We start from the raw sequence: 16,052 nt of genomic DNA on the forward strand, positions 1-16,052 counted from the left end.
GCTAAGAATTTGCTCCATCAAATAGCATTACTGCGGTCTACCCGTTGTAGTTTCTGTGGAAATAAATAGGAGGCATTACTTTGAGTGACTCACGTAGCTGTGAAGAACAGCAGGCTTCTACCACGACTCCCAAAGACTCCTGCTTTCTCTAACGCTCAAAGAAAACCTGTAGGTACTCAGATGACTGATGTTTATTCCTACAAGTTTGCACTTCACAACTAGGAAGGCAAGCGAAAAGAAATGAAAATGTTATCAATAATTTTAATTATGTCTACTTGTGCATAAATCATGACCATGTGACCACACCGTAAGCTAATTCAGTAAGAGTATTTTTTGCCTATGTACAAAAATAAAGTACAAAAACTTGTTTTCAAGCAGATTTAATTCTATCAATCCTTCATGGAAGAAATTACTTTTTCGGCCATATCTTCACAAAGCTTCAGGTCAGCATTTCCCTGTTTTGGGAAACATGTTCAACCACAGCCATCTCATAGCCTGAGATCTAGAAAATAAGATGGTGATCTACAGGCATGCATAGAGAACTGAAAGCTCTGACACCACACCGCTGTTCCTTCAAACAGTAGCATAGAGTATATGGTGATGTGAAAGAGGGAATCGGACATTTTGCCATTCTCAAAAAGGAAAAAGCTCCAGTATTTTTAGGCCTTGAATCCTGTAGAACAGCACACTTGTAAAAATCAAAGAAAAGCTAATCTGCTCTTAAAGGACATAATAAAGGACATAATACTATCCACATTCGCTCCACACGGAGTTTATAAGTAAAATCAAGGGCTTACATCAAATATTAAGAGTATTTCAGAACAAATGGTGTTTATTTCTTGTTGTGATAGTAGAAATCTCCATTCTAGTTTATTTTACAGCAGTGTGACAAAACAGGTTTTGTTTTAAATAATAAAGGTGGATGACAAGGGATGATGAACACGTAACACATTCAGAATTACCTCATCACTAGTAAGGCAGCTGGAAAGCAGAACCTCAGTAAATGAGTACTGTCTTAAGAAATACAACTTCACTTAAATAGTAGACTTGGTCTGTTAAGTTTGAAGAACATTCTAAAATAGTAGTCAAGTTAAAATTTGTAGCTACCTAACCATGGGAGAGGATTCAGTCGGCAATTTCATCTCCCCTTCATAACTGCAGATCCCTCAAAAACACCTTCTGATCTATGTGAAATAAGCTAAAGCCATGCAGGCAGGTATGCACATTTCTGGCAGCAGTACCACTCACTCACAGAAGCAATGGAAGAGGAGCAAAGGAAAAGTGAAATCCAACTTCTACTCTAATTGTTTTGCAGCAGAGACACTGAAATTTGGGGAAAACACAGAAAGCCCATTCTCAGTAGAATCTAATTCACTATCTGCCAAAAAGTTACTACAAATTCTTAAGAAAGTCATCAATGGAAAAACAAGCGGCATACTTTTAGTTTTCAGATACATATTCTACCCTAAATTTCACTTAAATTCCCTTAAATTCTAAATTCACTGTTTCAGTGACCATCCCAGTGATGGTTATAGAAGAAACTGACCCTTCTCTTTGAGGGTTCTCACTACTACATTGTTTTGCTGTAGTTCAAGCCATAACTTGGCTTGCAGGTTTCTCCTACTTAACTCAGTCTTTGTAGTGATTCTGAAGCATAATTGGTGGCTACATAAAACTCTGACTTTCACAGATCATTAAAGATTGTAAGTTTTCTGAAAGCTGAGCCCCAGAAGCGGTATAGCTCAGAGCACACAGCATCCTAGCTGAAGAAACATAACTAGCCAATATCTTTCTTCCTCTGTTTCATATGTCTGGGTACCACATATTTAATCTCTCTATACACCACATCTTATAGCTGCAAGAAGACTCTGAAATATTAATATGGAGGTGATTTCTGCTTCTAAAAGCTTCTTCCTCTACTCATGCTAATCTAAGGCAGCTGAAAGATTCCATGTCCTTGGTATTCAAAGCCTACAAAATAAAATGTAATTGTCACCACTCAAATCCTCAAATCCAAACATAACTGAAAAAGAAATAAATCAGAGTCAAGCTGTCAAGTAGAGAGCAGACAGTAAGAAAAGGGATAAAACAGCATAAACAACAAAATATAAACATGAAAAGAACAGTTTTCTACTCATATTTGTTCTTAATGGGAAATATTTGTATTTGTCTACAAGTGAACTTCCTAAACAGGCATACTGAACAGCTTACTCTAAAACTGCGTTGCTGCTCTTCACAGAAAGACTATTTATTGTTTTATAAACATCAAAGCTAAGCGAATTTAATAGGATAACTGAAAGTATACATTGCTGCCAGTACAAACAAGCAAACAAACTAATCTGCAGCGTGGTATTCTCAGCAGACTTTCTTCAGTTGAACCAGTTATGACTTCCACGCAGAAAACAGGTAACACAGGCAGCCTGCAATGCTAATGGTAAGGGTAGAACGAAGTGCACTTATTCTCTTAGGGCGTGGGATGCTTTTCAGAGACAGAGAAGGGAAGCAAAAGGCTGAGCTTCTCTAGGATATCTTTCTCCCCTTTTTGACCTCCTGCTTATCTGCCCCTATTCCTTTATTTTCTTACACGGGATGCATTGTTAGCAACTGATGAAATAATTACGTACAACAGACACTATGTTTTCAAAAACAAAGAAGCAGCTTATATCACCCTCTTTCCTGTTTCTGTTGCAGAACACAAATAAGATATGTGTTGGTGCATTCCAGATACTATTAAAATGATTAGATTCTTGCAGCCCTTTTTCCTCCAAGGAAACTGCCTGGTTTTGGACAGAATTGGAAGTAGCCTGTTCCTACAGTTGCAACTATTTGCTGCAACAAAGCCCCAGTGAATGAGAAAACAGTTCCATTGAATGTTCACACAAGATGCACTTTGTTTCTCTCCAGCCAACCACCATCACATCCTAGACTTTGACTGACTATGAGTACCATGGTAGGGATTAATTACTCAAACGATAAGATGCTAAAAGGCACCTGCATCTCTAATGGTTATGAGCCAATAATTGCTACTTCCACAACAAAAACAAAAATACTCTTGGATTCAGTATTCAGAGAAGTAATCTTGAAGTTAACATGAGCAAACTAAGGCCATGTACCTGAGCACAGTAGAACTCAAAGGAGCTGCAGAAAACACAGCCCATACTATGACCGCATGAGCTGATACAGTCTGACTGGGACAGCTCCCATCCATCTGGTTCTTACCCATACTAAAATCACTGCAACAATTGGCAAGCACTGTTGTTTACTGATAGAACTCTGAAGAAGATTTTTATTTTTCTACCAAAATTCAGTATTCAGAAAGGGAAGGAGAGAATCAACAGCTTGGTCATCAAACTACAGGCAAGAAACAGCACTCTGAAGTTCAATAGCTACCGTAGCTTCCAAAACTAGAAAGGAAGCACAAGCACTTCCTCCATTCTGTTGCCTTTTTTTTCTTTTTTTATTATTTGTATAATAGCAAAAGGCTGTTTAAACACAGAAAAAAATACTAAAATTATTATCTTAAACTGATACGCCTGAAAAAGAAGAATAAACTACGTCACAAGAAAGCAAACATGCTGATATCCCAGCTGCTGCTGTCTACTGCCAGTAGGAACATGAGAATAGCCTAGATGAAAACACAGCACAGTTGCCAGGAGCAGAGTTATGCTGCTGTACTTCCAAAATCTCTCCCATTGGAGACTCCTCTTCCTTCAACTGGCAGAAGAGTCAGCTAAACAAATTTGGTGCTAGAAAACTGATATCCACAAGCACTAACTGATCATACTAAAACCAAAAGAATTTAACTAAATGCCCATGATAATTCTGGTAGATCTCTAAGTAAAAATACATCTTCCAAACTGATCATTCAGCACTCCTTCCTCCATCTCCATAAAGAGAAGTGCCACTTAACCTAGAGAAGCAGGCAAAAAGAACAAAGTCACCTTGTTCTAATACTGTACAAGAAACAGCAATGAAGTATCTACTCTGCATAAGAACCAATTTCTTCTCTAGAAAAAAGAAGAAAAAAAAAAAGGGGGGGGGGGGAGGGGGGAGGGAAACCATTTTTACATCTATCCTTGTTTGTGTACTAAAATACAATCTCTACCTAAAAACCTGTCTTCACTAAGACAGTGTGTTTTAGAACACAGTCTACCTTGTGTCATGATGCTCTCACAAAGAATCATGACTCTAATAGAGTAAAGCGAAAGAGTTATATAGTTACTGGAAATTAGCGATGCACCCAAAGCAAGAACACAGTTTGTGACACTCGAAACAGAAAATTATTAATAATTGAAGCAAAACTGTAGACGCTTTTTAGCTGTTTTGCTTATATAAATGAATGCTTACAGGTTTTTTGTTGGTTTGTTTTGGGGGTGTGAAGGTGGGTTGGAGGTTTCGCTGTAATTTCTGTACTTGAATGATTTCTTATAATCCACAGAAACGGTTATTTTAATCACAAGGTATTTCCTTTAGTCATGCTAGTCACACCTTTTAAAAAAGTGATAATAATAAGATCATACTCCCACTAACATCCATCCAAGCAACACCTCGATTACTCATCATTAGGAACTGGCTTTCATTACAAACTGTATTCATTACTAAAGCTGTTTTGTGTTTTGTTTTGTTTTTTTTTTTTTCCACATGGTTTCATCAGTCTTCACATGACTTACAAAGTCACTCAAGCAGGAATTCACCAAAAAAAAAGTCTTCAAAATAATATACAACTGAAGAGCCATTGGTTCAGGAATTGTGAAGTACTCAAAGAAAGCAACATCTGAAGTACTCTCATACTACAAGAGTTATCTAACAACTTACCTAAATTGCCTCTTGTTTTTTGTGTGTGTTCTTTTTTTTTAAATAACTTTTGGAACAGCAGGAGCATTTATGTTATGTAAGAGGAGGAAGTCATTATAAGATACACAAAATTCAGCAGTTCTGTTGCATATTTATCCAAATCTGTCACTGGAAACTTTCTGAGACAACAGTTTTGTGAGAGGACAACCACAGTCACGGTTAATCAGAATAAACGCCAAAATATTTCAAAACCATCGCCTGCATCTGAGCCGTAGCTGCTCTTTGAAATAAACATTGAAATATCACAATCCTAAACAAAACTGAACATGCATGAACTGAAGGTTTCAGAAGTGGTGAACATCAGCTATGTAAAATTAGGCACTATCCATGGTTGTCTGCATAGCTCGCCGCCCACAGTATTGTACCCAGATCCACAATGCAGTCCAGTCCTGTTTTCCTCAAAGCTTAGTAATGCTAGGTCACATCACACTTCAATACCAAAGCCTGAAAGGCTTGAGTTATCCTTTTTCATTTGAGTACAAATTGGGACATTATCATTTGTTGGAGTCCGTTCCATTACTGAGCTTTAACCCACACAAGCCAACTCTCTACTATACCTTGTTGAGAAATGCATGGACAAAAAGGGTGGTTTGGAACAAAAGACAGCCCCTAAAAGATGACCACAAAAGAATTTTGACTGTAAGACCACAGCTTCACTCACATATCTAAATAACCATTAGGAAAAAGCCCTTTTCTAAACTCACTACGTAGAAAGAGCCTGTCAAGACCACTCAATCCTTTGCACAACAGAACTGGGACTCCAGACAGTGCTATAAGGCAAACAACACTCAAAATACTCCTGAATTCCACCAATCTTTCCAATATTGTCAGAGACTGTTTGCAACAGCTGAGCTGTTAAAAAAAAATCACTACACACACACGGACAACTTAGCAAAATCTACTTCTTGAAATCAAAAATAGTTGCTGCATGCTTCATTAAAGAAAAAAGACCATTTTAACACAGTACTAAATGAAGACACAATCATGGTCTCATATGAAACATCTACAACCATGAAGGAAAGATTAAAAAAGAAAAATAAGTAACTCACACCCCAAGGCCATGCATGTATATAAAAACAGGATTGGCCTAAGTCTCTTGCTCTTGAGGTGGCAAGCACATAGGAGAGAGAACTAAGTGAGTGCAGAATGAGGTTACCTTACCTTTCTAGCTATTGTTCCCAGGATGCAAGTAGTGCTTTCCTGGAACACCACTATAATTTGCATTAGTTATCACAGTAGGTAGCCAAAATGGATTTTTAAGCAAACAGCTTTCACTGTATATCTTACAATCATAGAATCACCAAGGTTGGAAAAGACCTAAAAGATCATCCATTCCAACCGTTCACCTACTACCAATAGCTCCCACTAAATATCAAGTCAGGTACTTCATGCCCAGGCTAACGTGAGCATTAAGATCAATCTTTTGCCTTTTCTTCTTTTATATATACTAGAGAACGTTCAGTATGTATTGGGAATAACTGAACAGCTGCACCTTAACCAAAGGAAATGCACCACTGCAACATGTCTCACAACCCTGACAGTCACTGCAGATGAGTCCTTGAATTCTTTTTCCCCTCCCTCGATCAGTAGAGGTTTATTTGTCCTGATGTGTTTCTAACTCGCAGTCACACAGCGGAAGCACCAACACTTCCACTCAGCTCTCTCTCCCCTCACTTTTCACACATCAGCTTCAGTACAAAACCTAAAGAGACAAACAAGTGCTACTGTTTGCTTGGCTGCTGCCAGCTACTTTCAGTTGAAACGCTTCTCTCCGGTTCTAAATGCCTTTTCAATATAACGAGCAAGACCTGCAACATATGACATGCTCATTAACCAACCTGACACAGCTAAGCAAATGGGGCAGAGGTTGTCTTTCACAGGCATCTATCCATTTAAAAGGTATTAAGAACAGCTCTTGAGAGTGTAAGAAGAGAACCAAGCTCCAGCTCTCTCACTGCACTTGCTAAGCATTACTATTCCTCATCATCACCTACAAAAGACACTGAATGAAATCTAGATGCTGCCATCAGTTGAACAAACATTTCTAAATTAACACTTGAAAAAGCACCAACCAACCATGTATCTGGGTAATAACTATTCTATACACTAGAACACCAGTTACCCATTTGTTAAGTCCTAATGGCACGGCTCATTTTTGTGTCAGTGGTGTTTTATTGGCAAAGCAGCAGGGCAAGAACCCAACGTATGCTGTGTTGTGTGAGCACAGGTCAGACGATTAAAGAATACATGTTGTTCCCAAGTAGGTAATGCAGGAGAAAACGAGCAGACTTACTGTTAATGCACAGTCTGCTACAGTCTGAAGCATTCCACTGTAACACACTGTAACAGGAGAGCACCGTAACAAGGAGTTAATACACTGTCTGGACAACATATGCAACTCCTCATTTCATGGAATACTCCTGCAGAAAATACTGTAATCCAATCACCCCCACACTTATGATAGGTCTGCCTCCCACAGTCCTGGTTCTGTGAGAGGGACATTCCCCAGTGCTTGGACAAAGACCAGTAATCACACAGGCCAATCCACCATTAGCTGGTAGCAGCTAGCTACCAAATGAAATACGGAAATTTTCCTTACTGAGGTCTTAAGAGAACCTGAATGTATTTGAGTGAGCAGACTTTTCCATTCAAGAAAAGGAAAAAAAAAAGAAGAGAAAAAAAAAGTCAAGCTATATAAAAACTAGTATTTCACCTCACTAAAACGTACCCATACCCACACGCTGACCATCCTTAAACCAACGGGGCAGCTAAAGCAAATTATTTTAGTAACCAGAAGTAATTTCAGCTGCGCAGACTGTTTTCAGGGTGGTTAAACTTTTGAAACTCCATACGACAAGGAAACATTTTCTTCTCATCAAGTCATGGCTCTTAGAGGATTTGTTCACAATAGCATTAGCTCAGTGCCAACTTTTTGTCAGATCTTTCCCTAACTACATTCTTTTTGTTTCAAACAGCTCCTTTACTCAGTATGGACAAGCTATTGCAGTTTGCTAAGGCCCAAACTCAGCAGAATCTCTGGGTGCTGTCTTAAAGAGAGCTCCCACATTGTATGGTAACTTTACAACTTCTAAAAGTTATTCAATAGTTGAATCTGTAAACTTTTCAATAGGCTCTTCCTTCCATACGAGACCACAGTTATAAAGATGACAAACCCAAATGATTGCTTTTGATGAATACTACATAGTAATTTCTGTGGATATATGGAACGCTCTAAAATTCAGACTACATTCTTTTATTATCTCATTCCTTTTTCCATATGAGTTTCATAAGCAGAGCTCAGAATTATTATGGGTGGGGATGGTCTCTTCATATAGATGGCCCCTTCAGATAGACTGTGTTCTCCACCAGGTTGTTCAGGGATTCGAGTTAGTATTTTAACTCACTCAAATGACAATAAACGTACCCCAGGCAATTAACAAACCCAATGTTTAAAAAAGTGGTAAAAGTAAACAGTTTAAACATGTGGAAAAGCAACTGGAAAAATAAAGCACTGACAGGCTTCAAACACAGCCTCTGAAAATTGCTATCATACAAACAAGTTGTTACCCCGAACAAGTTAATACACTGAGAAGCCCCTCCTACAAAACCTACCATGAAGCCACAAAGAAAATACACTATATTCCAACAAGGAAAGCATAAGTTACAGCTATAAGAAAGAAAACAGATGTTGAATTTTTTGCTTTCTTGATTCTTAATAACTGCTGCAGCATTCAGTAAGTACTCCTGCTTCATTCATGGTAAGATTGTTTGGCAAAGGAACTCTTAGGAATGACAGGTAAGCGTGCACTCAGTGTGCACCAGTCACACACAGTGATTTATCTTCCCTCCTCACTTCATCCCCTACTTCTTTAGAAGCTCACGGAAAGGGAAAAGCAGATGAGCGCACACTCACTTCAAAACAAGCAGCATAACAGAACGCACTCAGATTTTAAAATTCATATAGCCAAAGATGCCATCGCTTTGAATTACACGATGACAACAGAACGACCTTATGCAACACCCACTCTGATATCCGGCTTCCCCCCACCCCAATATATGCAGGCAGTGACATTCAATTCCTTATTACTGAAGGAAAAAAAAACAGATGAGAGTGTCTCACTACTTCCTGCAGATTCATTTTTAGAATCCAAGTCTATTGCCAACACATGGCATTGCCAACATACTGGCAGTGCGCTGCTCCTCCAATAGCTCCTACTAAAAATCACATTTACTAACAAGCTATCAATGTCCAGTCCATTGAAGGAACATTTGTACACCACCTGGCTACACACTGATGGGTGTCATTGCAACTTAAACAGCCACCTGAGAAGGTTATTTAAGAAAGGATTTAAATGGCCCAAACCAACTTCAAAACACGAGTGAATATTTATCATTTGAAACAACTACCTGAGCAGCTTGAATTCATCACCTGAGTTGCACAGGATCAGTTGCATCCTAACATTTTGTTTCCAAATAGATACACTTTTACCCTAAGGTATTATGTATTAATTCTTCACAGAAATATATGTAGTTGCAAAAAAAATCAAGTAAAACCACATTTTCTAGGCCATGCATAGGTCTTATTGTTGAAACAGTTTCCAGGCATGCAACTAGGGTTACCCTCTCATCACAGCCTGTACAGACACAAAGGCATCTCTTCTCTGCAACAGAGCAGCATTGTGAGCAGCCTTTCTAGCAGATAATATCCGATCTCTTATCTGACCTCTCATCGTCTGATAAACAGCATCAGTTACACACAAGCACTTAGATATCACGTCATAATGGAAAGCAAAAGAGTGGACAAGAGAAGAGAAAAACAAAATGAAATAATCACGTAATGTTGAAGGTAGAAGTTCTCCATCACGTATCAATGTTCTACTTTTCTAGGTTGGTCTCAGGACCAAGCGATGACTATTTTGTTAGTCACAACTGAGATAGAAATTGAGCATTCTTTTACTTAGCATGAAGTAGTATTGTGCTTTTTCTAAATTAGAAAAAAGCAGTGTAATTACATTACATTTTAAGTTGCATTTTTGGAAGCAGCTGGAATACACTGAAAGAATGACTGACATTTGTTTACAACACATTTCAAACTGCGTGACTGACAAGACAAAAACAGGTAGAATACGTGGCACTCTTTGTTCACTTCCTAGTTAATTTTTTAACCTACATCTCTCAAAGGACATCATTATTAGAATTTACAAAGTTTTGTACGCTGAGATCACAGTAAGAAACAAACTACAGCAGTGGAATAACATGGAGGAGCACAGCTAACTATTACAACAGTATGAAAAGTAGAAAAGCAGCTTAACTACTCCATTAAGAGTAAGCCGTTCTTGTTTCCTCAGCCCCTTCCATCATCCCTACAGTCGTGCTCCCCTTCTGTTTAAGCAGCAAAAATAGACTCAACTGTTCAAGAGCAATAGCATCCAAACCAAAGCCAGAGTCATCAGTTCCTACACTGATGGGTGAGTTGTGGGGGATGACACAGCACTCTCATGTCTAAGAAAAAACATACAAACCTCTACTTGGAAGCTTTCCAGATTGCATGGGTGAGGAAAGGAAGAGCCTCATGCAACCATAGACCTAGAGAAGCTGCACACAGTTTGCAGGTGGCTGTCTTCTCCTCACAACTGAACTTAAATGCATGAAAGAAATAACCCACAAAGACAAGGCAGTAATTTCTCCAAGTGACATCTGAAATGAAGAAAGCATACACACGACAAACTTCAGAGACTTCACATTCCAGCAAGAGGAGGACAGCTTTATCAAAGTGCCAAGGCATTTCATTCAGTTGTTATAGAATTAAGTACAGCAGAAAAACACCTTTGGGACAGGAAATAGCTACCCGCTAAACAGCAGAACATCCTTTTCTGTCTTCTTGCTCCTCCTAGGAAGCAAATCCACGTGACAACATGTCTTCATTTGTCTAAAGATCGAGATATTGGAAATCACATCCAATGTGGCATCATTACAAGGCACTGCAGTTACCCTTAAAGATGCAATAAACTAAACTTTCAATACTTAGCCGTTAAAACTAGCAACGTCTTCCTTAGACAAAAGGAGACAACAGAATTGCCATTACTTTCAATCCCCTTCCAAAAAGGAGTTCTCCTGCTGTGAGGAAAAGCAGTCAAAAGAATTTGCACTCCACTGTTTCATTCTCTGACAAAAACTGGCTAATGCACCTACAGTTAAAACACACTTCCTTTTCCCTCCTACCCTAACCTTCAGAAAGAAGCTCAAGTGCACTAACACTGTCAAACACACACACAGCTCCCTTTGCTCTCCTTCTCCTGTCATTATATACACATAATGGTACACCTAAGAGCCTCACTTAACGCTAACTGGAATAGTTTGTGCGTTCCAAATGGAGAGAAGAGTAAGAGAATGCTGGAAGGGGTCGTTGAAAAATTGTATCCTTGTAAAATCCCAAAGAAAGCAGCTGCCTTATTTTTCCCCCCTGCTCTCCCCAAATGATTGCGTTACTTTTAGTCAATCACATACTCCACATATCATAGCTGACCTTTGAATTTCTTCCGCCTTAACTTCATGGTACAGCCACTATCAAAAGCTGATAGAAGAAAAAAGGAAAAAAACAAACCACTTCTGCTCCCTCCCTGCCCCAGAAACACACAAACCCCGGGAACTGAAGGAAAAACCACAGAGCAGCACAACACACCAGGTTATAAACAGTTCTGCAGGAGCAGTCTGCCTCCCTGTGGCTCAGCTAAAATCAATTCCTGCAACTCATTCCACTGCACCCAAAAAACCCGACAAGCCAGAAGCTTAATGGACCTTTAGTCCAAAGCATTTCAGAGCTGGGTTTCTTTTTCCTTTTTTTTTGATTTTTGTTTGGTTTTGGAAAAGGAGATATAATGAAAAAGCAGTTTCTAATTTTAAACGTGGCAGAAGTTACCCAGCTCTGATTACCTAATAACTGTTTTACTCTCTTTCTCTAAAGTGCATGGAGAGGAAGAGAGGAGGCACAGCAATGAGAGAGGCAGAAGAGGTCTACATTAAAAAACAACAACCCCAAACCACCACCTTCACATAGCAACAAAAACCAAAGTTTGTCAGTGCTTTGGTACCTAAATCCCCGGAGGAGACCCCAAACATTGGCTCGGCTGTAGCTTTGCCTAGCAGGCATCTCCTCTTGATGCCTCTGCTTACAACACTCAGTGCCTACAGGTCTCCTCCAGGGTACGCCTATGAGGATTTCACTCTTGGCAGCAGTGAGGTGTTTGGTGCTTTCCTCTGTCCTGCCTGAAGGGCTCCATTCAGCAGGCCTACTGCTGTAATGCTTGGAAGGACAAGCTGTTTTGTCGTTTCATACCCAGTCGTCACTCATTTGTGGAAGAACTTAGTTGCTAAAGGACTCAAAACAAAATCTGAAACAAGTTAAATGATTTCCAAATACACCAATTTTGATTCACGCCACTCCTTGAAGATTGGGGCAATATAACTGTGGGATATCACCACCAAGATGACTCCAGTTTGGGAAGGCACGCATCACTTCTAACCACGCTGAAGAAGCCACTCTACTTTGTTCCAGGACACAGAGCACAAACTGCATTTGTTATGAGTTAAGACATTTGCCCACAAGAAGGAAAGTTCCAGTCTCCTCTCCAAAGGCTGTTTAATATAAAGTACAATTAATGAGCACAAGAGCAAGCCACATTTCTCTCAGTCTCACAACTGCTGGGCTGGCGACTTGCTTTCTTCTATGTCACAGACTCTGCCTGAGGAATTATTTCACTAACCATTAAACAAGTGAGACAGACTTACTCTTTCCAATCTACAACCCAGCGACCTGGCTGGACAAGGAGCAAGCTGAACCCCTAGTTCTCATGCTTACAGTCACTCTCACTGGAGATGAAAAAGAATATGAATAAGTGATTCTGTCACCTCTAAGTACAATTGAATGAAAGGCTTCAACTCTGCCCCTCTTCCTTTTAAGAAAAGAAGGAAAAAGTGCTCTCATACCTTAAATTCCAGAAGTGGAAGAAGTAATTTCATCCCACTACAGCTTTGTGCCTCATTCCAAAACAAGAAACATCTCTCCTGCGTGTTATTATTATTCACATATTTATTAATGAGACGGCTCTTTTACTTTGTGTGCTTTAGCTCCATTTGTGCACACTCAGCTCCCACTGCCTACCTAGCCAGAGCAGTACACACAGGGCTGCAACTCCCATCACTGCTGACAGAGGCCGAACGCTTGGGCAAGGATACTGCATGCCAGAGCATCCAAATGGCTTGGAATGTTATAAATGAAGAACCAAAATATGAAGACATTTATATCAACTCTGACACTCCTCTACTAAGAAAAATATAAAGCATTCTTCTCTTTCTCAGGTGTGATCCTGGAAAAGGGCAAATACTTTCACCTCTTCTAAAAGAAATGGAAACTGACGATGTCCATCAGGGTGTCGTACCAAACAAGTCTGGGGTGTCCAGATAATACATCACGTCTGAGCATGGAAGAAAAACACCCTTATGGAAAAACCATTCTGTTTGTCTAGCTAGATCTGTAATTAACATGCAAATTACTCATTCACACAAATGAAGAACGATCCCCTTCTGGCTTCTGTAATTTTAGAGACTCAACAGGGCATAGACTTCAGTTTATAAGAAGCGATGCTCTTCTGTAAGCAACCGTTTTCATTGCACTGAAATAGTGGGAAAATAATGAAAACTACATGAAGTCAGACAAACCAAGAAATTCACTACAGCAGGGTTTCTGTTCATAAGTTTAAGGCAGTTTGTGCTGTTGCTTCGTACCGGGGTCTGACACTAAGTTAATAAGGCTTTTATTGAGATTCAAAAGCTATTACATTACACACATCTTCCCATACTTACATTTGCTAACCTACTCTGAGGCCCAGGATTAAATTTTACGCTTCGCTGACAGAAAATAGAATCCTCAATCACCAATCCACACATAATTGTTAATTTCCCCACTTGTTTCTCATGGCCACAGTACCTATTTTGTTCCTTACCACAACCTTAGTTTAAGCTTCCACATTTTTAAACCTAACGTTGAGCTTCGGCTCACACTGGCAGAATATCTCATTTACTTTAACTCATCTTTGCTAAAACTCTCCAATTGCCCAGATCAGTACGGTATATTAAACTCCTAGCAGAACGATGACAAGTTATAAGGCTGAAGCAAGCATCTCAGGATCATAGATCTCTTCAACCCATAACAGAAAGTTGTACTACTACCAATAAGGACTAGCAGCAGGTTCTAGTAGATTAAGCTCCAGAGTTGCTCTCAAAAAAAACTGGTTTCTGTTCTGTTTTATTCTCACCTGATCTTCTAGGTGACCTTGTGCAAATCACCATCCCCACGCTGCCGTTTCCCCAGCAGTAAAAATGAATTGAGCTCAGCTGCAAATCTGACTGGGAACTCAAAATGAAACATACTGGGAGTTAAAAATCTATTTCCCTATCTGCAGATATATGCGCCTTTGATAGCTTTGCTTTATCCCATTATGCATCAGCAGCAGCCTAAGATTGCTTTTAGTTTCTAAACACACTCTGGCGGTTCCTCAAGAGAGGCTTTAGGGTACTGCCTTACTTTTTATCTCACGCTTCATCTATTTCCGCTACTGTATCTGCTCCGAGAGCCTGTATGTAGGATACATGCTTAACACTTTAACATACTGTGCCAACAGCCACTGTCCTGAGGCCACAGGGGGCAAAGAAGAGGACACGACAGAGCATAGAGGCAGTCTGAGAGCGGCCAACTCCCCAGATCCCCGCTCACCTCAGTAACTCCCTAAGTCAGCATGCATGCTCTGCTCCCATAGCTTGCACAGGAGCCAGCCAGATTTTCACTCGGAACACGCACACCGATGAGCATCAAAGTAACCGTACAGAGATCCCCGTGGCTGCGCGGATGGAGGAGCACGGCTCCGCTCACCTAACAGCACAGTGCCATTTTTAAACAAACAGCACGGCTCAGCCACCCAGCGCTCTGCTCCTCACCCTCTGCCCATCTCTGGGTTGGTCTGGGGGGATCTTTTACGATAAAGCTCACTTCCCAGAGGCTTTGCCACAGCAGCAGGAAAGCTTCTGGAAGCTCCCGACTTTGGGGGAAGCACATGCAAATCCACGTATTCGCAATCCATTTTTCCGAGCGGAGTTACGGGGCGAAGGCGCTGCCTCACACCTCGCTCTGCTGCCATGTAACACCGCTCTGACCCACGCAGACGGGAACGGCGGAACGTTCGGTTTCTCTCAACGACGGACCACCTCCAAACGCTCTCCCGGAACAATGCCGGGGGAAAGGATAATTAAAACAATTAAAACACAACGAGGGGGAAAAAAAAGCCCGACGCAGCCCCGGCCCGCGATCAGCCCGGCTCTCCGGCGGGCAGGAGGAGATCCCCGAGCTGGGAGGAGATGCCCGGGCTGAGAACGACGCCCCACGCCGCCCCGCTGCCCCCGGCCCGCGACGTGGCTCGGCGCGGTTGGGCGGGAGCCGGTCTGAAGTCCACCGAGCAGCCGCCCGCCCCGCGGAACGCGCCGGGGGCGGGAGGAGAAACGTAAAAATAAAGGGGAAAGGGTGGGGAGAAGCGGCGCGGGAGGGCGCCCCCCTTCCTCCCAGCGCACGCCGAGGGCGCCCCGCAGCCCGCCGGGGGCTCGCAGCCGGGCACGGCGCCTCGCGCTCACCTTCCTGCCGCCGCCGCCGCCGGCCAGCGCGGCGCTGCCGCCCGAGTACATGTAGTAAGCGATGCCCAGCACCCAGAGGAAGGCGAAGCAGAGGAGCAGCCGGGACCTGCGCCGCATCGTCCCCCGCGCCGCCGCCAGGCCACCAGGAAACGGCCAGCAGCAGCAGCCGCCGCGCCCGCCGCCGCCGCCGCGCAGGGTCAGGGGGCAGAGGGCGAGCGCCCGCCCCGCGACCAATCCCGCACCGCCCGGCCCCGCGGGGGGCGGGGAAGGGCGGGGCCGTCCGCGTCGCCATGGTTGCGGCACGCCGGGCCGCCGCCGCCCCGCGCCTTCGGAGCAGCGCGCCGCGCATGGCGGGCAGAACCGGGGCTCAGCCTGCTCCGCTGCTCCGCTGCTCGTGCCCTTGAGGCCCCTGAGGCGGGCGGTGGGGCCGGTGAGTTGAGTATTCCAGCCAGAAGCGTAAAATAACATCACTTCTTCCTTCCATGCCAATGACTCTTTCAGATAAACTCAATGTTCTG

The 16,052-nt window shown here is 42.0% G+C and overlaps 1 protein-coding gene across 1 annotated transcript in view; it reads right to left on the reverse strand.

Annotated features, from left to right (window-relative positions):
- GALNT2 (polypeptide N-acetylgalactosaminyltransferase 2) overlaps positions 1–15,738 on the reverse strand; it is an 88,852-nt gene extending 73,114 nt beyond the window's left edge. Inside the window, exon 1 of the mRNA XM_072333084.1 lies at positions 15,535–15,738. Within this exon, the coding sequence (XP_072189185.1) occupies positions 15,535–15,651 (117 nt within the window). The 5' untranslated portion in view covers positions 15,652–15,738. The remainder of the gene's footprint in view (positions 1–15,534) is intronic.
- Positions 15,739–16,052: the final 314 nt, after the last annotated feature.

The sequence above is a fragment of the Excalfactoria chinensis genome, chromosome 3, assembly GCF_039878825.1.
Source record: "Excalfactoria chinensis isolate bCotChi1 chromosome 3, bCotChi1.hap2, whole genome shotgun sequence".
NCBI classification, from domain to species: Eukaryota; Metazoa; Chordata; class Aves; order Galliformes; family Phasianidae; genus Excalfactoria; species Excalfactoria chinensis.